The sequence below is a fragment of the Pleurodeles waltl genome, chromosome 12 (genome assembly GCF_031143425.1).
Source record: "Pleurodeles waltl isolate 20211129_DDA chromosome 12, aPleWal1.hap1.20221129, whole genome shotgun sequence".
NCBI classification, from domain to species: Eukaryota; Metazoa; Chordata; class Amphibia; order Caudata; family Salamandridae; genus Pleurodeles; species Pleurodeles waltl.
In genome coordinates, this window is record NC_090451.1 from 668,949,454 (window position 1) to 668,977,167 (window position 27,714).

General features: G+C 47.1%; 1 protein-coding gene across 3 annotated transcripts in view; it reads left to right on the forward strand.

Moving 5' to 3' along the window:
• The first annotated feature begins 1,418 nt into the window (after positions 1-1,418).
• HORMAD1 (HORMA domain containing 1) overlaps positions 1,419-27,714 on the forward strand; it is a 326,846-nt gene continuing 300,550 nt past the window's right edge. For all 3 annotated transcript variants that reach the window (XM_069216936.1, XM_069216938.1, XM_069216937.1), the window contains exons 1-2: positions 1,419-1,561; positions 26,992-27,046. In XM_069216936.1, the coding sequence (XP_069073037.1) occupies positions 27,014-27,046 (33 nt within the window). In that variant the 5' untranslated portion in view covers positions 1,419-1,561; positions 26,992-27,013. The remainder of the gene's footprint in view (positions 1,562-26,991; positions 27,047-27,714) is intronic.

The window sequence follows — 27,714 nt, forward strand, 5'->3', positions numbered from 1 at the left end:
TGTTGTCCTCACTTTGCTACCCACTTGTTCCAAACTGCTCTCAAAATACACTAAAGGTCTCGAAAAATCTACTTGCCCACTCCTTACTGTGATTAGATGCGGTCAGAGCAAGTTATTTTTAGGGTCTACTGGACCGTTCTCATTTTGGCTGTAGAGCTCAAGCTGGCAAAGATAAGGTGTTTTGTTCATTCACAAACTGAATGAACAAGAAAACTGTCTTTATATCTTTCCTTTTTTGTTGCATTTACAAAAAATGGAGGTTAAATGCCAGTTTGTTTCTTCTTACAAAATCTTCCTTATTTTATCCTGTCGATTGATATTTAGTTTTCTTTCTCGGACTGCAAAGTTAGAGGATTCTGTGAAGTGAAGTGTCTGGCAATCATGCTTGGGCACATTCTTTTTTTTTCTAACACTACATTTAAAAACACTGCATACACAGTGTCCAAATACTTTAAAATACTTCAGCAGTCAGGAAAGCACTTTTTTGTAATTCTGAAGTGTGATGGAAACAACGATTTTAATCTGACCACAACAAATCAGCACAATTTACACAGTGGTGTGCAAATGATAAATATTAGTTGCAATGTAACTTTCACACATTATCATTCGTATGCTACATATAGCATATACAGTTTTATCAGTAAAATTGCATGTCAGTGAGAACGTTTGCAGCCATCTCAATGGGAACTGTGCTGTCTGTAAATGACATTGCGTTACCATGTCTTGCTTTCATAAAATATTAAAGGTTAGAGTTTTTAAACATGACCTGAGAAACATTCCCACCTCAGCCCTGCAGACAGTGCTATTATGTGACGTAAAGACAAGTCAGGGATCATGTATACACCATAAGTGACTAGATTCTCATTAAACACACAGTAAAAGTTTAATTTATAAAACAAAAGGAGGTCTTTTCGTACAGCAGACATGCTTGGCTCACTTATTTCAAGGAGCCCTCATAGATGACAATGAAGGGAAAAAAGCGACTCAGTGAAACAAAACCATTCCCCGAGAATCACACAACTTGAGTCCAGGTTATGGGCCAAGGGCATTAGAGCACTGTTCCTGCCAAAGAACCGAAAGTTGTCTGAGAAGACTACACCAGTAGACTCATTTTAACTGACAAGTTAGAAGACCTCTAGATGTAAACATTCCTGTGCGGACACACCATCGCGCAGTTAGCGCTGAGGCGGCTCGCCGGTCCGCTGCAGAGCAGTAGTTGGGATCCTGGTGGAACCCAGTCCTGTCCACGCGAAGACGAGAGTGCGGAAAACAGTGCGAGCTTGTCCCGTGGGCGGTAGGCTCGCGCGGACAAACAAACACCTCCCTCACACTCACCGTACTCAATGGAGCCTAGCACGTCGTCATCGTGACTTCACGTCACACGCGCCGCCCCCGCGTCCGTCGGCGCGTCACGTCACGGTCCTCGCGTTGAAGTGAGTGCCAAGGTGGGCTTGCTTGCTTTACCACAGGTGACAGTGAGGACTCTGGCGGCACGCGACAACTAAGCGTGCATTAGGCGGCACGCGGATGGCAGTGCCGCGGTGCACATTGGGAGAGAGCGGTAGGTTCGAGCGGAGATCGTGTGAGAAGGCCGCCGTGACGCAGTTTTACATTTCCAGTTGATTAGTAAGGGAGTCGGTCAACAGACTGAAAGGCGAGTTACGTTCAGTAGGTATTTCACCCCGAATTCATCCGTACATGCCAGCAGACCAGGTGTATTCGGGAGACTCAAGGGTTTTGAAGCCAGAAATGGCTTTATTTTAGTTCTCTCTCCTCCCGCCCGGATTTGCCCTCTCTTCAATGCAAGTCAATTAGGAAAGCAAAGTATTCAATTTTTATCTTAAGAAATTTTCAATTTTCTTGTCCTAAAATGTTATGTTAGATTATCAGTTGCCTAAGGGCGAGTTTGCTTTGGTATTCTGTGAGGAGCTACGTTAGTACACTGTTGAATGTGATAATTAGATATTACACCAAGTTGAAACCAACCCAGTGCTTAATTTGTGCTTGTTCTTTCCGGTGCTGTGTACCGGCACTTATTTTTGAGGGCCGGCGCTTATTCGGCTTCAAACATTTGCTGTACGCGAAAGAGACATATGGGAAGGAAGGAGGAAGAAAAAAACGAAAAAGCTTCACAATAGAAGAAAGCTGCAAGAGTGAGCTGAAGGGGTAGGGAGTGGCATTAATTCGATTGAATTGGTCCGAAATCGCTTCAGGATTATGCTGTCTCAGTATTCCCTGTTCGCACATTTTATTGCAGCAGCCGCGTATTTAAGTGGAGGGCTTTGGACACCGGCACGTTTCTATTTACAAATTAAGCACTGAAACCAATTTCCTAGAGAAAAAAAGACAAATTTAACGGAAGGTAGAGTATTCAAGTTTTATATTTGATAGCGGCTGATATCCTTCCTCTGTATTGTTGGGCAGTGCTCCTGAGGGAGGAAAGGGTTGGCATAAATCACATAAAGGCACTGCTCCCCTTTTTTTTCTTCTTTTTTTGGGGGGGGGGGGGGTTGAAATTCCAAAAGGACCTAAAGTTGGACTAGAGTCCGGCATCTGGTTTGAGCTTTCACTAGTGGCTTGTCCACCGTTAAGTGTGCAGCCTAGCGCTTCGATCCCTACTAGACTTCCCCTATTTGGTTACAGGGCCTGTATCTATGCTCCACACTCCTTCCCCAAGTGGTGATGTGACGAGCTGTTTAACCTTGTCCATAGTTTCTCTCAGATGCGAGGTTTTGAGAAGTGCATTCTGGAGGGTCATTGTTGTGTTGCTTACCTTCAGTATAGCATTTCAGTGTTTTTTGTTTTTGTGCTGTTACAATAATAACCATTCTGTTTGAAGTATTGATGGGGCATTTCTCTGTGTGAGATACAGTAACTACTTAGTAATTCGCACAACTCTTCTTTTTTCAAGGTTTGTTCAGTGAATTTTCTGGGTGCTTTATAATGACACATTAGATTCCTGCTTAAGCAGACTATGTTTTAAGTTAGGCAATCAGGCCGCGAGCAGTGAGTTGTCCCCAGGCCTACAGCTGCTGCTTTTAAATGCCTTCAGCAGCATCATTATGGTGTGGATCTGGTCCTTGTCAAAGCCCTCCACGTAGTCTCTTGCACAGAGAGCCAATTGCATACCTTTGGGCAGGATATGTAACCAGTCTATGTCCAGAACCCACTTTTTTCAACCTTTAGTCTATTGCAGTGGGATCTGGTAGGAGGGCATTTATGTTTGTGACAGACTGCACCCAGCACAGTAACTGTAGAATCAACTTCACATGGTTGAAACATGTACACAGGAAGTTCCAGGTGTAGATCTTATATTGGATCTGCAGATCATCTTAAGATTCTTTGGGATCATTGGTGCAGCTTTTGGAACACATCTCTGGCATGCATATCAATGCTTTTGTCTAAAGAGGGATACTAGAACTGTCCACCTTCTTTGAAGGTGGGTTAGTGGGCATCCATTCAGTAGCTCTGCTCGAACTCAGCACATGACGTTTTGCACCATCCAGCTATGTATTACTCTTCCAAAAATAATATCACTGATCGATTTATGTCAGCCAGTCCTTAACTGGGGTTCTTGTGAGCATAGTGCTGTTATTTCACTGGTACCATAACATTTGATCTGCAATTGGTATGCACCATGACACTTGAAGTGCTTGGCAGTGCATTAAACTATACAAAAAAGTGATGGATGGAATGCTTGAATTAATCTCTGTCACTAGTAATTTCTCGGGCTGCATCCCAGTCCGTTGTTATTTTGCAAACCATGCTACCACAGTTTGGACCTAGCCAGGTCTTCCCTTAACCGTAACACAAGTAACGCCTCATTCCTTCTATGACCGCTATTTCCCCTTTTTCTGATCTTGATGAATCTGGGTAATCCAACCTCCTTTGTAATGTTGAGGGTAGCTTGGGTGATATTTCTTTGAAATCTAGCCAGTAAAGCTTGACCTGATGATTGTTTTGCCCTGCTACTCTGGCCAGACTTAAAAGATCTGGCCTACAATTTCCCCCATAAAATATAGATGGATTTTGTAAAAATGGGCTTGAAGGTGGTTGTGCCCTGGATGCACCTCGAAAATGTCTTTACCTTTATAATTTCATCCAACCATTAGATGCACTGATCCCTAATTTGACCCAGGGGATCGTTAATTCATATTCCTTGGGGCACAGTTCTCAATATAATTACACAGTTTGCATAATTTTTTATGCAAACTTAAACCCACATGTTTTTTCTGTGACCTCTAATCAAAGAAAGCATAGTGCAAATTGTTCCGAGGAGTAGCTGTGACCCTTCCCCCTGCAGGCAGCTTCCCCCTCTTTAACAAAGCTGTTCATGCCTGCTTGAAGGCTGTCAACCTCTATTATGTTTCCTTCATTTCAACCACTGTTGCTTCTGAATTTGTATCATCTTCAGCCACTGACCCTGGTTATAATATGTACATCCCGGAAGTTGCAGAATACAGGCCTTTATTAAATTCATGTTTCCCAAGAATAGTAATACGCAGTAACCTTATTTAGATCCAAGTAGAACCTAGGACAACACTATTTACTACAAAAGTAAACTTCACCTTGTGTTGTTTCTTACATATTTTCAGACCAGCATTGAAATATAGACTGGGAATTGGTGATACTTTTATCAGAGCTATAGAAAAAGATTTCAGTGTAAACAGTCTGCAATTATAAACATAAATGTGATGATCCATAAGTACATTTCTTTAAAACATAAAACAGATATGCTTTTCCACTTTAGCAAGTTGATTTTTCTTTTTTAATGCAGGTAATTTGTTTGGCATATTATGATGGTTTCACCAACATACATCTCACCTTGTGTATCAGTAGTTTGAATTAATCTGTATGTATTTATTGTTTTGACACTTTTATGGTCTATCTACACTGAATAAAGTTGTTTCTGACTTTGAATTATCATTAGGCTTAAGGCTTCCCTCAAATTTAATGTATTTTTCACTGATCAAAGGCAGCTGGCCACTTTCAAAAAGTTCAAGGCTAGGTGTCTTGGGGCCACTTGAAACTCATCCCTTTTAAATACTGAATGTCTCTTTTTATTCTGCCTGTCATTTAAGTGAATCATCAGTTTGTCCCAGAATAAGTCCTCAAGACGGAAAAATGTTACCATACTACTCCTCTGGAAACACTTTAGCACTCCTTTAAAGCTGGAGCTCTTTCAGGTTCACCCCTCGACATTTTAGCTTAAAGCTGAGAGTGTTAAGTGGTGTCAGATTTTTATGGAGTAGGGGAATGTTAGCACTAACTTTGTACTCTGTATGCTTCAGAAGTGATGTAGTCTTCTAGCCCTCACCACATTCACTAATAACTTCACACAGCATGATACATGAGGTAAATTGTTGAAAAGAGAATAGGCTAAGAGAAAAACAGGCACTGGCTATTTCTCTCTGCTTTGTCACATTTTCTGGGTATGGACGCATGCAGAGTGATATTGCTATCTTTGGAAAATAAGAACATTTTTATGAACTTGCCATAAACTTCCTGAATCTAATTTCAACAGGTTAGGATATACCTTTAGGACATCACTGTGCAGCCAACACTATGTTGGTCATTACAACCCTGGTTGACGGTGTTAAAGCTGCGGTAAGACCGCAAACAGGCTGGCGGACAAAAAAACGGAATAATGACCCTAGCGGTAACTGCCAACAAAGACAGCCACTTTAGCACTTCGTCCGCCACGGCGGTACAGACAAACAGCGTGGCGGTCACCGCCAACAGACAGGCGGAAGACAATGTACCGCCCACCCTATCACAACAGGCCTATCCGCCACTTTTTCCGGGGCGGATTCTCCATGGATAAAAAACACGGCGGAAACAGCTATTGCTATGGGAAAACGCTCACCTGAACACGCTCCACGAGGAACGACGACTCCATGGAGCCGGAACTCCAAATCCTACCTGCCCTTGTCTTTCTGCTCCTCTACAAACAACAGCGACGTAGGCGCAGAACATACCGGTGAGTACTGCATCTACGACACGGGGAGGCAAAAGTTAGGGGGACACCCACTAAACACCCCCACCTCCACCCTCGCATATCACAACATACACACCAATGCAGTCAAAAATATCACATGAACAACCCACAATCCCCCCGGAAGAATACAAAGACAAAGCGAATTGCGGGCAAACATTGTAATGTGCCAATATACATGTCCTATAAAAATATACTGAATTCATCTCGAAATCTATCATAATTATATATACAATACAAGAAGTAGTGCAGATATGTACAAAACAATGTCCGTGCACCAACAGTCCAAAAATGCATGGGCGAGGCCCACAATAGATACCTGACCAAAATCCGAGAGAACACTGCCGGGGCATCAGATAGAAACACTACAGGCACCTCAGGGGGAAGGGAAGGGGGGGGCACCTCAGCCACATGAATGCATAGCCAGATCCAAGACGGGGCTCCATGCCCATTGATGTATCCTGGGGAGTGCAAAGCCACAGTCTCTAAAGTCTTTACAGTGGGTGGTTTGCCCACTGTACCATCCTGGGGAGTGCAAAGCCACAGTCTCACAAGTCTTTACAGTGGGTGTTTTGCCCACTGTACCATCCTGGGGAGTGCATAGCCACAGTCTCACAAGTCTTTACAGTGGGTGGGTTGCCCACTGTACGATCCTGGGGAGTGCAAAGCCACAGTCTCACAAGTCTTTACAGTGGGTGGTTTGCCCACTGTACCATCCTGGGGAGTGCAAAGCCACAGTCTCACAAGTCTTTACAGTGGGTGGTTTGCCCACCGTACCATCCTGGGGAGTGCAAAGCCACATTATCGCAAGTAGATGCAGTTCTCAACTGGTACTGGGTGGGACTGGTGCCCAGACTGGATGAGTCTCCCCGTGAAAGGTCGTGTCCTGTCACTGTCCCAGCTGCACATGGGATAAGGATGCCTGATGTGGCAGCCTATTCATACCCACACGGTCTTTGCCCTGTTCAGCGGTGCTTTGACATGGCAGTCTTTGCCCTGTTCAGCGGTGCTTTGACATGGCAGTCTTTGCCCTGTTCAGCGGTGCTTTGACATGGCAGTCTTTGCCCTGTTCAGCGGTGCTTTGACATGGCAGTCTTTGCCCTGTTCAGCGGTGCTTTGACATGGCAGTCTTTGCCCTGTTCAGCGGTGCTTTGACATGCCATTCTTTGCCCTGTTCAGCGGTCTTCCCCATGGCGGTCTTGGCCTTGTTCAGCGGTGCTTTGCCATGGCGGTCTTGGCCTTGTTCAGCGGTGCTTTGCCATGGCGGTCTTGGCCCTGTTCAGCGGTGCTTTGCCATGGCGGTCTTGGCCCTGTTCAGCGGTGCTTTGCCATGGCGGTCTTGGCCCTGTTCAGCGGTGCTTTGCCATGGCGGTCTTGGCCCTGTTCAGCGGTGCTTTGCCATGGCGGTCTTGGCCCTGTTCAGCGGTGCTTTGCCATGGCGGTCTTGGCCCTGTTCAGCGGTGCTTTGCCAGGGCGGTCTTTGCCCTGTTCAGCGGTGCTTTGCCATGGCGGTCTTTGCCCTGTTCAGCGGTGCTTTGCCATGGCGGTCTATGGACTGTTCAGCGGTCTTCACCATGGCGGTCTTGGCCCTGTTCAGCGGTCTTCACCATGGCGGTCTTGGCCCTGTTCAGCGGTCTTCACCATGGCGGTCTTTGCCCTGTTCAGCAGTCTTCACCATGGCGGTCTTTGCCCTGTTCAGCAGTCTTCACCATGGCGGTCTTGGCCTTGTTCAGCTGTGCTTTGCCATGGTGGTCTTGGCCTTGTTCAGCGGTGCTTTGCCATGGCGGTCTATGGACTGTTCAGCGGTGCTCTGACATGGCGGTTCGGATACTGACATTGGTGTGTGGCATGACGAACTCCACACTGGACATTGGTGTGTGGCATGACGAACTCCACACTGGACATTGGTGTGTGACTTGACGTTCCATCATCGCCCAGCGGGGCTGTGGGATCCTGGTCCCTCCTGGGCTATGACTCTGGCGGTGGTCTCCTGACCAGTGACAATACTTGGGCTCTCCTGGGCACTGACTCTGGCGGTGGTCTCCTGACCAGTAACGATACTTGGGCCCTCCTGGGCACTGACTCTGGCGGTGGTCTCCTGACCAGTAACGATACCTGGGCCCTCCTGGGCACTGACTCTGGCGGTGGTCTCCTGACCAGTAACGATACCTGGGCCCTCCTGGGCACTGACTCTGGCGGTGGTCTCCTGACCAGTAACGACGGTGCTGGCGGTTGTGTCTGGACCGCCGGAAATGATGGCGCACTTCTCCGCCGTGACACTCACAACAGGCTGGGCAGACTTCCTCTGGACCTTCCCCACCTTCTTTGGAGTTACAGCTGACTCACCAATCGCCTTCGATCCCATTTCACTTGTTGTCCCACCAGGAGTCTTGACACGGTCCCGTCGTCCACTCTCCAATTTCGGAGCCTTTACAGGGGGTGGGCTGCCAGTGCCTTGGCTCTGGGTCCTACTGCCTGCCCTGGTGGACGGTGCACTCCAAAAACCTGGAACACGCACCACTGGCACTGGAGGCTTTTTGGCTGAGGCGCTACGACGGGACTGATGAACTTGGTGGGGGTGGGGGGTGAAAAACAGGTCAATTTGACATAGGGACAGTTTCTGACACTGGGATGGGTAGCTGGAGGGGGTCTGGGAGTGGAGGAAGAGGAGGTGGTTGTAGGAGGTGTCACTTTAGCTGGTTTGGGTGCAGGTGCAGGTATTGGAGGCTGTCGTGAGGTGGATGGATGTTGGGTGAGTGATTGCCGGCGTTTGGGTACTTTGGGAGGGGGCGTCACAGACACACTGGGAGAGGACACAGGGGACGTGTAAATGGCAGTGGAGGTGAGCGGCTTGTGGTGCTGGGTGTCCTGGTGCGAGTCCTAGTGCCTGTAGATGTGGTGCATGCAGGTGTATGTGTAGACGACACTGGGAGGGAGGAGAGGAGGAGGGGGACACAGTGGAGACAGTGGATGTTGCTGTGTCTGTATGGTTGTGATGCTTGTGTGAGTGCCTGTGGTGCCCATGTTTGCTTGAGCTACTTTTGGGTGTTGACTTGTGTGCCTGCTGGTCTGTAGGTGTGCTTGGGATGGGCTGGGGTACAGGGGATTGGGTCTGGGTGGAGGAAGTTGGAGGGGGGAGGCTAGACACAGGGACAATGGCTGCCATCAGTGCTGAGGCCAGAGATTGCAGGGTTCGCTGAAGGACAGCCTGACCAGAAGAATGCCTTACTGTGTTGCAACTCTCGTTCTACACCCTGGATGGCATTCACAATGGTAGACTGCCCAACAGTGAGTGACCTGAGGAGGTCAATGGCCTCCTCACGGAGGGCAGCAGGGGTGACTGGGGCAGGGCCTGAGGTGCCTGGGGCGAAGGTGATGCCCACGCTCCTGGGTGAGCGGGCACGGGACACACGCTGAGGGGCTGCTGGGAGGGCGCTGCTAGTAGGGTAGGTGGCGGCTGTACCTGTAGAAGTGGGGCGCACAGATGGTGCCGCCACCACAGGGGAGCTCACATCCGTGTCGCTGGTTGGTGATCCTGTGGCCGACGTGAAGCTCCTCTCGCCCTCCGTCCCACTGGTGCATTCAGAGTCTGTGGTGTGGTGCTCCATGGCCATGTGGGATGCAGCTCCCTCGTGCTCCGGTGCCACTGTACCTCCGCATGATGATGCTGATGTACAAAAGGACAGGGAGAGCAGGAAAAGGGGGGGGGGGGGAGACAGAAGAAAGAGAGTTTTAGTGCATGGCATACCGCTACCGTTGGCGGACAAGACAGATGCAGAAGCCCCATGCATTACGCCGTGCTCCTGCCCTCTGCACATGCAATTTCGGGGATATGGCCTACATGGCAATGGTAGAAATGTGCGCACATGGATGGCAAAGGGGCAACTATACATCAACTTGCCTCTGTTCTGAGCTGGAGTAGAGTGCCACATAGCCTACATTACGGAGGGGCCTTGCCTACCTAACTCGCCCTGGCCTAGGGACACCCACAGGCCACCTCCCCCACCCAGACACCTCCACTGCCCGCAAAGTCCCCAGAATGAGGTTGTACTCGCCCCCTTGTGTCTGCTGTGATGTCCTTAAGCGCCCATCCAACTCCGGGTAGGCCACCGCCAGGATCCGGAACATCAGGGGGGTCCTGGTGCGACGCACACCCCTCCCACGTTGGGAGGCCATCCCCAGCTGAGCCTCCGCCGTCTTCTTGCTGCAGCGGCGAATGTCCTCCCATCTCTTACGGCAGCGGGTGCCCCGTCTCTGGTGGGCCCCCAGGGTCCGGACCTCCTTGGCGATGGCACGCCAAATGTCCCTCTTCTGGTGGGCGCTGACCTACATGATATGGACAAGGAAAGAGGAACAGTCATTACCTACTGCACCGTCAATGTAAGTGGCCCCCTCCCAACTCTGTCCATGTGGCCCATTCATCCCCATGCATAACTGTTCTATGTACTCAGCCCCCTTCCCTCTTCCACCCAGCCCTCTCCACCCAGCATAGCCCATACAACGTGCTCCCTGTGTACTAACCTGTTGGTCTGGAGGACCGTAGAGTAGCGTGTACTGGGGGAGGACCCCATCCACAAGTTTCTCCAACTCCTCCGATGTGAAGGCAGGGGCCCTTTCCCCAGATGCAGCAGCCATCGTCTCTTCCAGACCGAGGTCACAGCAGCACTGGCAGTGTAGGTCCTCTCCTGTCGAAGGTCAGGTATCTAGTGATTCAACAGATAGAAAATGGGGGTGACGTCCGCAGCGGGGCGCATCATCCCCGCCAGCGCACCTGTTCATTGGCTCATGGGACCCATAGGGTCCAATGTTAACCAATGCAGCATTGCGCCGCGCTCCACGACCGCCTACCGCGACGGTGTCCAGCGCAGTTACCCCACAATTCCATTGTCCCAGTTTAGAGGTCAGGCAGCCGCCATTTCAGGGGCCCACATGGCTTCATTTACTACTGCGTCACACATACCGAGGCCTACACTCAAAACATTTCCCGGATGGGTTAATTGTCTGTTGTAGTCTTGTGTGTGACTGTGGGTACATACCTGGAGGAATGCTGACCGTTTCTTCGCTGTTGTCCTTCTTAGGCACCGTCAGTTGGGACATATTGGAAGATGGCGGAATCCGCCAGTGTACCGACCGATGGTGGCCCTGTTGACTATGGAAGAGAGACATTTGATCGTGACCTACCGGTTCGACCGTGCCACAATCCAGGAACTATGCACCCAGTTGGAGCCAGAGCTGATGTCACCAATCCGCCATCCCACTGGAATCCCCCCTGACGTGCAGGTGCTGTCAGTGCTCCATTTCCTTGCAAGTGGGTCTTTTCAGACAACAGTGGCCATGGCATCAGGGATGTCCCAGCCTATGTTTTCCAACGTTTTGTCCAGAGTGTTGTCTGCCCTGCTGAAACACGTAAGGAGATACATAATTTTCCTTCAGGTGGAGGATTTGCCTACAGTGAAAGGTGACTTCTATGCCCTTGGACATATCCCCAATGTCATAGGTGCCATTGATGGGACCCATGTAGCTCTGGTCCCCCCCCGCAGGAGTGAACAGGTGTACAGGAACAGGAAGAGTTATCATTCCATGAATGTCCAGATGGTCTCTTTGGCAGACCAGTACATCTTGCAGGTAAATGCTATGTTCCCTGGCTCATTGCATGACGCCTACATCCTGCGGAATAGCAGCATCCCTGATAAGATGGGTCAACTCCAGAGGCACCGTGTATGGCTATTGGGGGACTCTGGTTACCCCAACCTGTCCTGGCTATTGACCCCAGTGAGGAATCCCAGGACCAGGCAGAGGAACGGTACAATGAGGCCCATGGGCAGACTAGGAGGGTGATCGAACGCACCTTCGGCCTCCTGAAGGCCAGGTTCAGGTGCCTCCATATGACAGGTGGGTCCCTATTCTACTCGCCGAAGAAGGTGTGCGACATCCTCATCGCCTGCTCCATGCTCCATAATTTGGCATTGCGATGCCAGGTCCTTTTCTGCAGGAGGATGATCCAGATGATGGTGTTGTAGCAGCGGTGGAGCCTGTGGACAGTGATGAGGATGATGCTGATGAAGAAGAAAACGACAACAGGGAGTCAGTCATACAGCAATATTTTCAGTGAGACACAGGTGAGTACATTTTCAGGTTTAAAATAATATTAACTTTCACACGTCTACCTCTATCCTGTACCTACATTTCACTCACTATTTGTTAACTGAGTTGTCCCCTTCCATTTCAGTTTCACTAATGTGGTAACCTACGTGTCAACAGCTTGCACCCTTGAAAGGCTTGTGATGTGTGACATTGGTATGTTGGCCTTCCAATAGGTAACCATTTTTGACACTGTAATTGACAATACAAAGTTCAAAATAATTGACTGACTCAAGTTTTATTAGTGTTTCAAGGGTGTTTATTTAAGTGCATAACAATGAAGGGGGGATGGGTTATGGTGGAAGAATGTCCATGGCAGAGTCCAGTCTTAGTCTCACAGGTACATTGCACATCTGGCCATTGGAAGTGGAGCTGGGGCAGTTTCGATTTGGACAGGGTAACAAAGTGGTACAGTGGGGGGACAATCAGGGTGGTCTTATTTCCTGGCGGGGTCTTGCCATCTTGCTCTGTCCTGTTCCTGGATCTCACGGACCGCTTTTGTGGTGGTTGTCTGTCTGCAGGGGGTGGGGTGCTGGTGTGTTGGTCCTGTGGCGGGGCGTCCTGTCCACTAGCGCCGGTGGAGGTGGTGGGCATTTCATCGTCCTGGCTAGTGTCAGGGGCCCTTTGGAGTGCCACGGTGTCCTTCAAGGTCTTTTGAATGTCCGTCAGCACCCCTATAATGGTGCCCAGGGCGGAGCCGATGGTCCTGAGCTCCTCCCTGAACCCCAAATACTGCTCCTCCTGCAGACGCAGGGTCTCCTGCAACTTGCCCAGTACCGTTGCCATCGTCTCCTGGGAGTGGTGGTATGCTCCCATGATGGAGGATAGGGCCTCGTGGAGAGTAGGTTCCCTTGGCCTGTCCTCCCTCTGTCGCACAGCAGCCCTCCCAGTTCCCCTGTGTTCCTGTGCCTCCGTCCCCTGGACCGTGTGCCTACTACCACTGCCCCCAGGTCCCTGTTGTTGTTGGGGTGTTGGGTTACCCTGGGTGCCCTGTAGTGGTGGACACACCGCTGATTGACCTGTCCTGGTTAGGGAGGTTTGGGCCCGCTGGGTGGGTGCTGTGCTGGTGTTCCCAGAGGGTGGAAGGTCGGTGTTGGGCTGTGGCTGGGCAAGGGGAACCGACTGTCCGGAGGCCCACGATGGTCCGGGCTGGTCATCAGGATCCAGTAGGGCAGGGCTGCTGTCGTCACTGGGGGCCTCTTCTGGGGGTGGAGTGGTGTTGTCTGGACCCACTGGTGTGGTGACGTTCCTGCGGGGGTATGAGTACATGATTATTGCATGTGTGTCTTTCATGGTGTGCAATGGTTGGGTGTGCGTGTACACCAGTGCAGGCATTCCTGTGTGGGGGCTTGTGTGCTGATGGTTGGGGGGTGTTGTGGGTCTGTGCAGTGGGCATGCTTTAGTGATGGGTATCCATGCTTAGTTATGTCATGCAGGTCTTGGGGTTGGGATGGGTGGTTGGTGTCATGGGTAGATTAGTGAGGATTTGGGGTGATAGGGGAGGGTGTGGGTGTGTGATAGCATGCAGGTAGGGTGGGGGATATGATAGTTAAGATTTGACTTACCAGTGTCCGTTCCTCCAACCACTCCTGGGAGGCCCTCAGGATGCAAGATGGACAAGACTTGCTCCTCCCATGTTGTTAGTTGTGGGGGTCCGCCGCCAGTCCGCTGTACCGCGATGTGGTGCCTGGATACCGTGGAACGCACCTTCCCCCGTAGGTCGTTCCACCTCTTCCTGATGTCCTCCCTATTTCTTGGGTGCTGTCCCACAGCGTTGACCCTGTCGACTATTCTTTGCCATAACTCCATCTTCCTGGCTATGGATGTGTGCTGTGCCTGTGATCCAAATAGCTGTGGCTCTACCCGGTGGTGTGTGTGAGGTGTTGGGTGGTGTATGTGTTGGTGAGTGTAGTGGTATGTGGGGTTTTGTGCGTGGGTGTTGTGTTGGTGATGGTGTAGTGTGCCTCTGTGTGATGGGGTTCTCTATTCTGTGTTGTCTCTCTCTGGCCTTCTCTCAGAAATTCTGATTGTAGGGGTTTGTGTGTGATGTGGGTGTGTGTTTTATATAGTGTTGGGTGTGTGGGAGTGTTGTTTGTATGTGTATCAGGTGTGTGTGTATTTCGATTTGTCCAATGTGGCGGTGTTTTGGAGATGTGTGTGTATTTTGAGCGCGGCGGTGTGTACCGCCAATGGAATACCGCGGTTGAAAGACTGCCGCGTGGATTCGTGGGTCGTAATAGCATGTGCGTGTTTCTGTTGGCGTGGAGGTGGAGGATTTGTTTCCGCATGTTTATCGCTGACCTTTGGTGTGGCAGTATTGTGTGGGTGTTTGAATTTCGGCGGATTCCGTGATGTGTGTCATAATAGCCGTGGCGGTATTCCGCGGCCGCGGCGGTGTGTTGGTGGTCTTCTGCACTGCGGTAAGCGCCTTATACCACCAATGTTGTAATGACCCCCTATGTCTTTAGAGGAAAGCGGACTTTCATGAAACTGAAATACAGCACACTATAATTGGCCACTGAGATGCCAACTAAACTCCCTTTCTATTGGTAGGGTAACTTCTCTGACTTCATACTGAGTAGTTTAGTTTCTATTTTGCCTTGGATGCAACTGAAAAGTAATTACCAATCGTTGGTACTGTGATTCCTAATTTTGATGACACATTTATAACTTACAAACCCTCACTTGTATTTTGATTGCACATTATATTTACATATCTTAATGGGGATTTGACAATAGATTATTTTCTTTTTAACAAAATAATTTCATTAAAAAAAACTATATAGTCTCCGAAGTTTTGGAGTACAAATGTCTAAGTCACGGTACAGTTCACCAGCTTGTTTTTCCAAACAATTTGGCTTTGAGAACGCTTCTTTCTAGCAATGCGTATCTTCTTAGCAAATTCTTTAGGAAGATTTTGTTCCTCCATCACAAATCCACAAAGCAAGAGTGATGACAACATCAGCATAGTAAATCAACATCCTGGTAAGGCTGGCATAACCCAGGAGGGAAGTTACACTGGGCAACTCAAGATGCCTGCTGCTCTGTTTCTAATGCTTTTGAGAGTTAGGGGCTCCTAAGAGCTGTAGTTCCTGTTTGGAACGTGTAGCGGGGACTCCACACACTCAAAGCATATTGCCAGGCTGCACCAATTTCCAGTGCACACCACCACCCTTCCTGGCCTTGGAAAGACCTCTGCTCTGGCAGACCTGGAGCACAGTGTCCTTGCACTCTTAGAATTCCCAATTATTAGTCCCCCTTTATCATGACAAGGAACACGTCGTCTTTTAGTACCTCCAGCTTTCTGAATAAGATGCACGAGGAAACAGCCCTTTTCTCTCAGTTTAATAAGAATCTGGAATTCTCTCTCACCACATTTACGCACCATCTCCTCAATGTCAACCTTCAAGAATGAGTTGAAGCTTCTCTCTCAAAAGAACTTCATGACCGGCTGACACTAACGTCATACTTTTCTTTGGCTCTTAGACAACATTTTTCTTTGATTCTTAGTCCCTACCCTCTTCTCCTCCCCAACTATCTTCCTTACTACACTATTTTATCTTAGTTAAATTAGCGCAACTACAAGTGAAAAGACCAGTTGAAATTCCCACCACTGGTCCAGATGTTTATCATTAAAATCAACAGAAAATAAAAATCCAGACTCATCCAGATAAAAAAGGTGCAGCAATGATGTTTTCACCTTCAAATCAACACCACGAAGGTGGTCTGTTGTCCATCCTCATCCCACTTCTGGGTCTGCTCAAATTCCTACCTAACTACAGCTTTGAGTATAATACTGTGACTGGTGAGAGGGGGCATGTAATGGCACAGTAGTGTTGGGTGGCAAAGGCATCTTCAAACACTTTTTTTTTCTCATGTGCAAGCAGTCTGTGGAAAGAGGAATATCAGTGGTGGCTGCTTCATGCTTTGGTGTTTGTGGATCCTAGTTGCAGGTGTTGGTGGTGGCTGCTAGCTACAATAATGTATAGTCCAGCTATGCTGAAGCCCCAGTTTCTTCCATTCGCTTGTATGTGTTAGTCTACTGGTGGGCAGATCTGACCATTGCTTGAGTAATCCACTCTTCCTCCATGAATCATCATTCTTCCATGGTCGCCTTGCAACTAAGGTGGTCCTCTTTTGGTCCATGGTTCTGCAAATCTAGGCCTTTGGGCCAGGCTGAAGGCTATAGATGGATAGGAAAAGAGTGAAAATCCGCGACTGCATTCATTTACATCATTATGTTCATTAATGAACATGCTATCAAATCCCATCATGCCCTGCTACACTTCACTGCCCCCACAACAATGGATTAATCACACATCCCAAAAGCCAGTGGATAACTTGGCCCATCAAAGGAGCTGCTATAGCAGATGCCATAGCATGCCATCTGCCCCCTGCACACCTTTTTATACAATTTTTAGAAGTCATATTGGCAAATGAGATGGAGCCACTTAGTGAACCATTGTCCTAGTGGCATAGCCTTATGATGGCAGACTGCAATGCAGGCCTTACACAAGGTCTGCATGATACATTATATAAGCGGCATGTCAACAGTTGGCTTCATGCGCAACAGTAGCTACGTTTTTTTAATTTTTGTGTTTACATATTTTTTAAAATGTAATATGAGTCACGTGTATTAATTCAGATATAATCACATCTATATATGTATATATTAGCTAGTGGAGGTCGCCACTACGTAGTTATAGTAAAGACCATGTTTCAAGAGGAAAAGCTTTTTTTTTTGACGTGCCTATATCTTTGGCACGTTTCACTAACTTTCACACAATTTCCCCCAAAAAACGTTGCAGTGATTCTTGTTGCGCATGGGAAGTTTCAGGGTGATCCGTTAAGCGGGTGCCAAGAAAAAGGGGGCTAAAAAAAGATCAAGTTTCCTATGTTAATTTCCATAGGTAGACACGCTTACAGGCCAAACCACTGGACGGAATTACACCAAATTTGCTATAAAGATGGCTGTTGGTACACAGATTACATTTTTGCTTATTTGGTATGAATCTGTTAACTAGTTTGAGATATCGAAGTGAAAATAAATTTGTATATCTATGGCCATGAATAATTTTGCAAAAATTGTGAACTTTTCACAACTATGCATGCGAAAAGAAGCGTTGCAATTGGCTGACCGCAACCTGACTACAAAGTTGCGCCCACCATTTTTATTTCACGGTACAATGTCCCCGGGGGTGAAAACCCAAATTGAAAGTGGCATAAGGGGTCATGGTGAAGGTACCCTGACCCCAGGGGTGTGATCTACGTATGTTTTAGGTGCAAATTATGGGCTTAAATAATTGTCACCATGCACAATATTTGTGAATTATTCAGGAATATGGAAGCATTTTAAAGAAAAATCAGACTCATTCATACACTAATTCATTCATTCAGACATGCACTCAGACTTATGGGTCCGCTCACACTCACTCACCCACCCACCCACTCACCCACCCACCCAGCCACTTTTCGACCCACTCAAACACTCACGCACCAACTCACTGATCCGCTGACATACTGGCCCTGTGGCCAACCTCTGCTGCCCACAGCCAAAGGTTGTGTGTAACGTGGGATTGGGTGGTTATAAGGGCTTTGCTGCAAGGCATGACTGTCGCGGTTGGAATAACGTCATTAAAATTGCTTTACAATAAAAAAACATAGAAAATCACTGAAAAAAAACAAAGGTTACAGGAGCGTTATAGTTAAGTTCTGTATTTACTCGAACAAAAAAATAGAAATTCAGCAAGTATAGTTAGATTTTTTTTAAAAAATTTTTTTAGGTAAGTAACTCACGCACAGCTAATTTGTCCACATATTATATCATTAATGAGATGTTGTATGGCATCTTTAATATTATGACTGCCACATCTGCAATAAAATTATTGTTAAGAAAACTGTGCGTGCTGTAGTTACCGTAGGGTGCGAGTTATAGTTACTTAAAAGAACTCTATCTATACCTGCTGAATTTCAATGGTTTTGTAAGAGTATATCAGAACCGAACTATAACGTCCCTGTAACCTTTGTTGGTAGCCACTGAGCAAATCATCTTGTAGTACCTGAGGAAGGCGGAAGCTGAAATGTAGTGGAAATATATTTTTGTTCTTTGATGAGATCATCAGTTTGAGTCACTTCTTTCTTGGATATGGCATTTTCTTGTGACTCCTTGCATCCTTTGGGATACCGATTTTTGTGTGTGTTTGTGTGTGCGCGCACACACACCAAAGCATTGTGGTTTATGGGTTGCTCCAGAATGCTGGTAGTGCTGGAAATGGAGCTACCACTTGCGCCTTAATGTATAACCACAGTTCCACACTCAAAATAAGAGGGGTTTGGTGCTCGAAGAGGTGAAGCTCGTACATTTTATTTTGACAACATCGGACATGTTTAAGAATACCCATCTTTTAAGTGTGTATATTTTATATTGTGCTTTTAATTAGTGTCTGTAAGGTATGAAGCTATAGACAGTTCTTGTCTTGATTGTGCTTTATATGAATGTCTATGTACAGTAAAGTAATAATTGCTTTGTGTCATTTATTTTATTTTTATTAGGTGGAGATTTTTGTATTGGTACTATTATTCCTTGCCTCCGTTGTTTTTAGTGTGACCCCACCTTGCAGTACCTTTGATTGCTCATGTATTGAGTGTGAGTTACTCCAAGGTTTGGCTGGAGTACATTTGAACCTGTTAGAGCTGTAGGACACTAGAGGAGGTGTGGGCATAAGATTTGAGATTTATGACATGTTTTACTTGTATACTGCTTGAGCTCTTCTTTGATTTTTTTTCCATTTCCCTTTCCAGTTTGTTGTAGATAATCCCCATTTTCCGGCCACTCATCCTTGCCACTCCCCATTTACACCTAAAACTACATGTGCATAGGTCAACGAACTCGACAAAAAAGGCCATACATAAGAGACCGGGCTGATGTAGGCAGACATCAGTGCCCACACCTATGTAAATTGAAACAACAAGTATGTGAAGTTGCACTTGCTAATAAATGCCTTTGTGAATTTCCCATATGTTCTGAAAAGATTAGCACAGGACCTTAAAATGTGGTTGGAAAAAACTTACACCTAACTGTATAATGTTCCTAGTAGAATGTTATCACATCTTGTTTGTTCAACATTGTCAATCTCGGCCACTAGAGGTTGCAGCGGCCCTCTTAATCTTATCTATGGGCCGGATGGTAGAACTCCATCAGACCAGTGAGCTCTCGTTGAGTTGATGCAGATGTCAATTGTGGAAAAAAAACACTACCAACAATGAAAAATTAAGTGGAAAGAGGTAAAACTGAATTAACTGAGAAGATTAGGGTACACAGTGAAGCCAAACTGTGCACCATGAATCGTCAGCACACTACTCTTCCCAGCAGGTAAGTCATGCAGAAAATATTCCTGAATTGAGTCATAATGAAGGAGAACATGTTAACAGATATCTATTTGGCATTCCTCTGTGAAGGTTTGCATTTTTTTTTCTTCACTCTCTACTTTGTCCGAAAGAAGTAAAGTCACACACTTGAGTGGGGTTGAGGTCATCGACATACGAGGAACTGTTCTAGTCACGACCAGCAAAGCAAGGAACATACGTTTTACACCACCTGATAATATGGCAGCACCCAATATTATGTAGGAGGCTGGCCCTCTATGTAGTGTGCAAAACCAGGCATGCTGTGTAGAGGATACGGGCAACCACACGTTGGTTTATAGATGTGAAACCTAGACCACCTAATGCTCTAATTTGTATATTAGCTTGGTCGAGCAGTTAAGCTAATCTTGTAGAAGTGTAAAGCATTTGTTGTTCTCACAGTATCAATAAAGCAAGACACGCTCTCAAAACAAAAACTCCAGACCAATTTACAAAATGCTTCAGATTTTTATAACATTTTTAAGACCAAGATCATCAAAATCAGGTAAGTACTATTTAAGTTATTAATTTTTAAAGTTGATAAAATGTCTCAGTTCTGTGCATAAATAGGCACCATAGGAATCAATGGAGAAATATTTTAAAAAGGCATATAAAATCAGGCATTGTGTTTACCAATGTCTCCTCTTGGTTGTAGGTTGAGGTTGAGGTTGCCGGTGGGCTCTGTGGACCAACTGGAGATGTTTGGTTGGCTCCCGGTTTCGGTTGGAGCAGCTGGAGAAAGAAGTTGGAGCTGGTGCAAGGCCACTGTGTGGGACCACTTGAAAAGCACTGCATTGGTGGACTTCAAGGTGAGTCCGGTGGGTCCCCTGGGAGTGTTGAGGTTGTAAGAGAAGGGGGACCCTTAGGACCCAGCTGGATCTTTGGCGCAGTGCACAGGGCGGCCGGGTGCAAAGCGAATCAGTGAACCAGGAGCTGTGCACAAAGGTGCCCTTTAGAAGCAGGGGCACTCTGGTGAGAGATTCTAAAGTCCCTCAACTGGGGCTTCCCCCTGGTCTTTTGTCACTCCAGAGTGGGTCTGTCCTTGGGTGTCTGATGTTGAGTGACCAGTACTTTGTGCTATTGCACAGTTCGCCCACTGGATGTCGCAGTGCTCACAGGTACATTTTGTCCTCGGTGACAGTTGTGTAAAACTTGGTCCAGCTGCGGTGTCCGGTTCCTTGGTCAATAGCCAGTCAGTGAACTGGACTTCAGTGATCTTTGGTATTTGTTGCAGGAGAGTGATAGCTTCACTGTGGGGGCTAACCATGACAAAGGAGGCCTCTCACAGGCAATCTCTCTGCTTGATCTTGCTGCTGTACATGGCCTAGAGCACAAGTGAGGTAGGGTATAGGATGTAATAGTCCAACACTTCTTTCGGAGGAACAGCCTTACCTTTACTTCAACTTCTGCCTCCATTTCCTGGTGAGTTGATGGCTTCTTCAGCCAGTCTCCAAGAGTAAATCGCTATATTCCCAGGAGAGAAAACTAACGATATATGTCCGTTCTGCAGACTATCATCCAACCCCACATCTCATCAAGAAGACTAGTTTTCTTCTGTGGAGTATGACAACAAATCCAAAGTTTCTACATGGGCAGGTTTCTCATCACCTTCCTAACAGCTCCTCTGAGAATGTTTTCTGCTTGTGAAGATGGAACTTGCATTTCATTTGTATGTTCTTTAATATCAGGGTAGATCTCATTAGGAAAAAAAGGTGACCTACAAACCTAGTTCTCACAATTCTTTTGTTTTGCAGTTTTATGTAGAGAAAACTCAACCGAAAGGTTTTTGAATGCTTGACATGAACACCAGTGAAACTATACAAGGCCAGAATCAGTTTTTCTATAGGCACAGGGAGATTAAGTGATTTGCCCAGAATTTCAGGATGCTCGGCGACACAAAGATTTGAATCTGGATCCGCAGGTACAAAGCCAGCAGCTCAGGCCATAATGCCACATCCTGTCTCTTGGAAGTCCATGAGCAACTCCCACCTTCCATGGGAAGAGTGAGAGATAAGAGAAGGACTTTTTTACCTTAAGCCATTCGTTTTTTTTAATAAAAGTTAAAAAGGAGACCCAGTGGTCTCATCTTTATAAGGGTATTATTTATGAATTCATGTCATAATAATCAGTACATGCACAAGTGACTTTTTCAAATCCAAACTACTAAATCTGCAAAAGCATGCAACATAAGCAAACAAAACTGGAGGAGCAGTGGTGGTCATTATTTAATTTTGTCTTTGTGTGGTTGTAAATTAACTTGAATATGATAACTATTCAACTTGAATTCTCCCAATTAGTCAGTAATGATACAAAGATCATGCATGTTTAACATCACTGGCATTGATCAAGCTAAGCACACAAACAGTTTGACAAATGGCACTGCAGGAGTGTCTCCACAAGTGTGACGCTTTTGTGCTTAAGGGCAGGCAACACTCTGCACGCTGAGCAGCTCCACCAGACTGCCCTCGTGTCCCTGACCCTGCCTTCGCTGCTGCCGCTAGTTCGAGGCCCTCCACCACCTGCAGGCCCCCGCCTGTGCCTCATTCTTGGTGTCTAGTGGTTTGCCGTAAGTATTATTGTGTGTGTCTTGTTCTCTGTTTTGGTGCTTGCAGTGCCGTTTTTCTGTGCCTTTTTGGTTTATTGCCTTTTCTCGTCGTTCTGCCTGTTTTTACTATTTACTGTCTGCTCTTGCCTGTTTTTGCCGCTTCAATCTCCCTAGTCCTGCCGCTGCGGCCCGCCCAAAGTCGTCTCCCGCCTCCTAGCTGCTCCACCCTCCCACCACGTCCTTCTTAATGGCCGCCGCGCCGGAGACGTGCCAGAGGCAAGCCCGTCTGCGCCTGGATTACGCCCAGCGATTGTCCCCATGCCCCTCGCACCTCCCACGCTGCCAGATACCACTTCAGAACACCTTGCGCTCAACTCCGGCCGCCCCACCGCCTGCACCCAGGCCTCCCCCAGGCACACCCACGGACCTTTTGCATGCCGCTCGTGCCGCTTCACCTGCGACCAAGCACCACAACAACGCCAGCCACCTCAACTACCTCAGCTCCATCCTCCTCAACACCTGCTCCGTCCACAAGCACACCATCAAACTCTGGGACCTGCTCACATCAACCTCTCCTGACATCGCCTTCCTCACGAAACATGGATGAACCCCTTATTGGAACCAGACATCGCATCGCCATTCGTGAGGGCTACAAGATCACGCGAAGAGACCGTACCAACAAACCAGGAGGAGGAATCGCCATAGTCCACAGTCGCCCCATCAGGATCTCAACCTACACCCACGAAGCCTTGGATGCCGCAGAACACCTGCACTTTTAGATACACATCAACGCCAACACCACCCTGAGAGGAACCCTCGTCTACAGACCACCAGGCCCCCATCATCACTTCTGCGACGCCATCTCCGGCACGATAAGCTCCCACGCCCTCGCCTCCACGGACTATATACTCCTCGGCAACCTGAATTTCCACCTGGAGAACACCAGAGATTGCAACTCCTCTGCCCTACTGGACAACCTTGCCAACCTTTGCCTCAAGCAACTGGTCACCTCACCCACCCACTCAGCCGGGCACACACTCAATGCTATCTTCTCCTCCATCAGCCACATCACCTTCACTCACACCACCGAACTCCATTGGAGCGACCACCGTTGTGTTCATTTTTCCTTCCTGAAACCCACCACCAACCGCATCGGATCCCTCACCGCAAGTGGAACAAGTTCTTCAAAGACCAGTTGATCTCAAACCTGTCCTAGCACCCAAAACCAACGACCCCAACACTGCCGCCCTCAACCTCAAACTATCGCTCGACGACTGCGCCAACACCCTCGCTCCACTTAAGAAAACCACAAACACCTGTGCCAACAAGAAAGCTCCCTGGTTCACCGCAGACCTTCAGGCCTCCAAACGACAATGCCGGAAAGCCGAGAAGATCTGGTGCCAAGAACAATCCTAAAGCAACTTCACCGCCCTCAAATCAGCCATGCGCAAACATCACCAGCTCATCCGGACCACCAAAAGATCTTTCTATAAAGAACGAATTGACAACATCGCACACAACAGCAAGGAGCTATTCAACATCCTCAAGGAACTCACCAGCCCCAAGTCCAGTTCCGCCGACCCACCCCACTCGCAAGACCTCTGCGACTCCCTTGCCACCTTCTTTCACTGCAAGATCACAGACATACATGGAAGCTTTGCACCGCCGTCCCCCGCCACTGCCAAGGTCGACCCCATCGCACCCTGCCGCACCAACGTACTAAGCGCCTGGACCATGAGCACCATCCACTCCGGCTCTCCCACTGACCCCTGCCCTCACCACGTCTTCAATAAAGCCAGCCAAATCTTCGCTCCCTCAGCTCGGACCATCATCAATCGCTCCTTCGAGACTGCCATCTTCCTGGGGAGCTGGAAACACGCCAAAGTCAACGCCTTGCTCAAAAAGCCCAAAGCCAACCCGAAGACCTAAAAAACTACAGACTTATCTCCCTACTCCCCTTCTCTGCGAAGGTCATTGAGAAGATAGTCAACAACCAACTTTTCTGCTTCCTGGAGGACAACCGCTTACTTGACGTCTCCTGGTCTGGATTCTGCAAAAACCACACCACTGAGACCACCCTTATTGCCTGCACCGACGACATCAGGAGCGGGCTCGACAAAGGTGAAACCATTGCCCTTATCCTCCTTGACCTTTCCGCAGCCTTCGACACCATCTGTCACCACACCCTTCGCACACGCCTTTTCACCGGAATTCACCACAGAGCCCTGGACTGGCTCACCGCCTTCAAAGAGTCCCCCTCCCTCCGTTCCGGTCTAAGGCCACCAAAACCATTTGCGGAGTCCCCCAGAGATCCTCACTCAGCCCCACCCTCTTCAATGTCTGCATGGCTCCGCTCACCAACATCGTCCAATCCCACGACCTCAACATAGTCTCCTACACAGACGACACTCAGCTCATTCTCTCTCACAAAGGACCCCGCAACCTCTAAGAACAACCTCCATACCGGACTCTACGTCATCGCCAACTGGATGAAAGCAAGCCGCCTCAAGCTGAATTCGGAAAAGACAGAGATCATTATCTACATCCCCAACTGATCAGCATGGGACGACTCCTGGTGGCCTGCCTCTCTGAGGTCGCCCCCCAACACCCACGCACACAACCTCAGCTTCATACTGGACTCTTCGCTCTCTATGACCCAGCAAGTCCACACCATCTCGTCCTCATGTTTCAACACCCTGTGAATGCTCCGCAAGACCTTAAGGTGGTTTCCCGTGGAAACCAGAAGAACGGTCACCCACGCCCTCGTCAGCAGCAGACAGGACTACGGCAACGCCCTCTACGCTGGAACAACGGCCAGGCTCCAGAAGAAACTCCAGCGCATCCAGAACACCTCAGCACGACTCATCCTCAACCTCCTTCGCCACGAAGACATCTCAGCCCACCTAAGAGACCTCCACTGGCTACCCGTCAACAAAAGGATCATCTTCAAACTCCTAATCCATGCTCACAAATCTCTCCATGATGCCGGACCAGCCTACCTCATCGAGCGTCTCAACTTCCACATCCTGACATGGCAGCTCTGCTCCGCCAACCTCGCCCTCGCAACGTCCCCCCGCGTACACCGTACCACAACCGGCGGCAGATCCTTCTCCCACCTTTGCCGCCAAAACCTGGAACTCCCTCCCCGCCAACCTACGTATGACCCAGCACCTCCTGACCTTCAGGAAGCACCTCAAGACCTGGTTCTTCGAGCAGTAGCACCCCCTCCCAAGCCTTGAGACCCTTCCGGGTGAGTAGCGCTTAACAAATTACTGATTGATTGATGAATATTCTCACATAAAAACAAACTTATCATAAACATAAGCTGAATTGTTAAGTAGTAAGTCCTATTTTAAAATCAAGGGTATCAGACATTGTATTGTTTGGTTATAATAATTGTTGTTTAACTGGTACTAGCCTGTGGGCAGACCCGTCTGATAGTGTGCTTTGGGGCTGATTAGCAGATCTTTGCAACCAGAAATGTAATGTCAATTATAATATCCCCATACGTTGGAGAAGTTGAGGCAGCTTCTAGGATTGAGTGGCTTCTATTTCAGTGGCAGTCTTGGTTCCAAATGTAAATAGCTATGTTTGTTACATATTCATAACTTGAAATATCGACGCTTCACTGCCCTGTTAATAATTTACAGTGCACTCATCTGGACAGAGACTGACATAGAAAATAGCATTTATGTAAGAAATTATACTTGCAAATATATATGGCTGTGAATGTCCACTTTGTACTACAGTTGATCGCTCAGCATGTCATGTGGAAGTTATTGGCATGATGTGATGTACCAGTGTATGGCTTACCATTTGCGTGTGTGTGTGATCGCGCAGCATGTCGTGGAAGTTATTGGTATGATGTACAGGTGTATGTCTTACTCTGTGTTTTGAAGGATTTGCGCAGAAGCTGAGCGACTTAAACCAGCAAAGGCTTGATGAATTGAAAGTGTTCTGCAATCTTACTTGTTAAAACCGACATTCCACATCAGAAATTCATTGATTGTTTCCATTGGGAAGATTACAACTATGAAAAAGTTAAATTTCCACACCTGAACCTAGTAAGCCAAATAAAATATATTAGCCTCAGTTAACAAAGGTCTTTTACACCATAGTGTTGCATAGATGTACAAAAAGCAGTTTGGGTTAGTAAGTTTTGACGTTGTAATTAATTAAATCAGATTTGTCCCGTTTCGTTATGATAAATTGTGCATACAACCTTTTAAGATTTGATTACCATGGCAGATTTTGCACCAATGTACATTTTGGTATATAGCTGTAAAAGGGAAATTCCATGTGCAGTGGCCCTTCAAAATGTAGTAAAGCATTAGTCACTAAGTTTGTAAATATTTACAAATAGTTTGCAGATTTATTCCTAGGAAAGCCAGGAGTTTGGTGTCTTTGCAAGATGCGAAACAGAACACCCTTTATTTCACAGGGTTTGGTGAAACTATTTTCCCCACTAGATAAATACTTCCCCTCCCCATTGTAGAACTTCAAAATAACGATCTACTTGCAACTTACTGTTCCTGCTTATTTATGTTACTTTTTCCACCTAGTCACATTTCAAAATAAGCACATATTGCAATACTGAAACGCTGCAAGTGTTTTAGATTTGCTTGACTACTCCAGAGATTCTTTAGGAATCCAGTAAAGTCAAAATGTCCCACAATTGCAGATGGAAACTCACGTGAGACGATTTCTGACTTTGCCTACCTTCTACTTCAAGAATTTGGCCTTCTGTATTTTGTTGAAGTGTAGTCTGATTTGTGATCACAGTAAGTTATGTTTACTTATGCTGTCGAAAGTAAATATGCACTTTTTTTGTTAAGACATTTTGCTGTTTAATATAAAGATTAAAATGTTCAATAATTATTTAATTGTGTTTGGTTTTGTGATGCAGGACACAGAAAAACAGCATAGACATGGCAACTGCCCAGATGCAAAGGAATGCTGTGGTATGTTATACTACATAACTGTTTTTCTTCCTAATATTGTTAGGCAACTTAAAAAGTTTATTTGTTCGCCTTGTAACTGTTTGCTTGAATGAATGACAAATAGTATAGGAAAGGCAGCTTGGCAAACTACAGTCCCCAGGCCCACGTTTTAACTTTGAGAAAACCATTCTACTTGTCTGGAATCCATGAATGTTGTCTAATGAAGGTCTTCTATCCCGACTCCTTTTATTAACCTGCACATTTTACTGTAATCAGAATAAAGGATTTAAAACACAAGTTTGGATCTGTTAGTATCATTAACTATAAGCACTAATTGTCACAAAGCTTACAAAACACAGTCTCTGTCAGCATCCTCACATGTTTTCTGTCAATAAGACACCCTGCAAATGAGATTGAATCCCAGGTTTTGTATTAAAAAAACCTTGAAAGCGCCTTTCTTTTGATAAAAGAATAGCTGGTTGCTCTCCATGTAATCAACATGCATGCTATTTTAGGATGTGTTTGTGGCAATCAGAATTTATTCACCTCACAATCCTAAGCTATAAATAGAATTATTTAGTATGGATGGCACAATGTGAGCCACCAAGTACATTGATAATTGCCTGTATTGATTACAAGAAATCCATTATACATTTAGAATACATTTGAGGGAAGAAAACAATATCTAC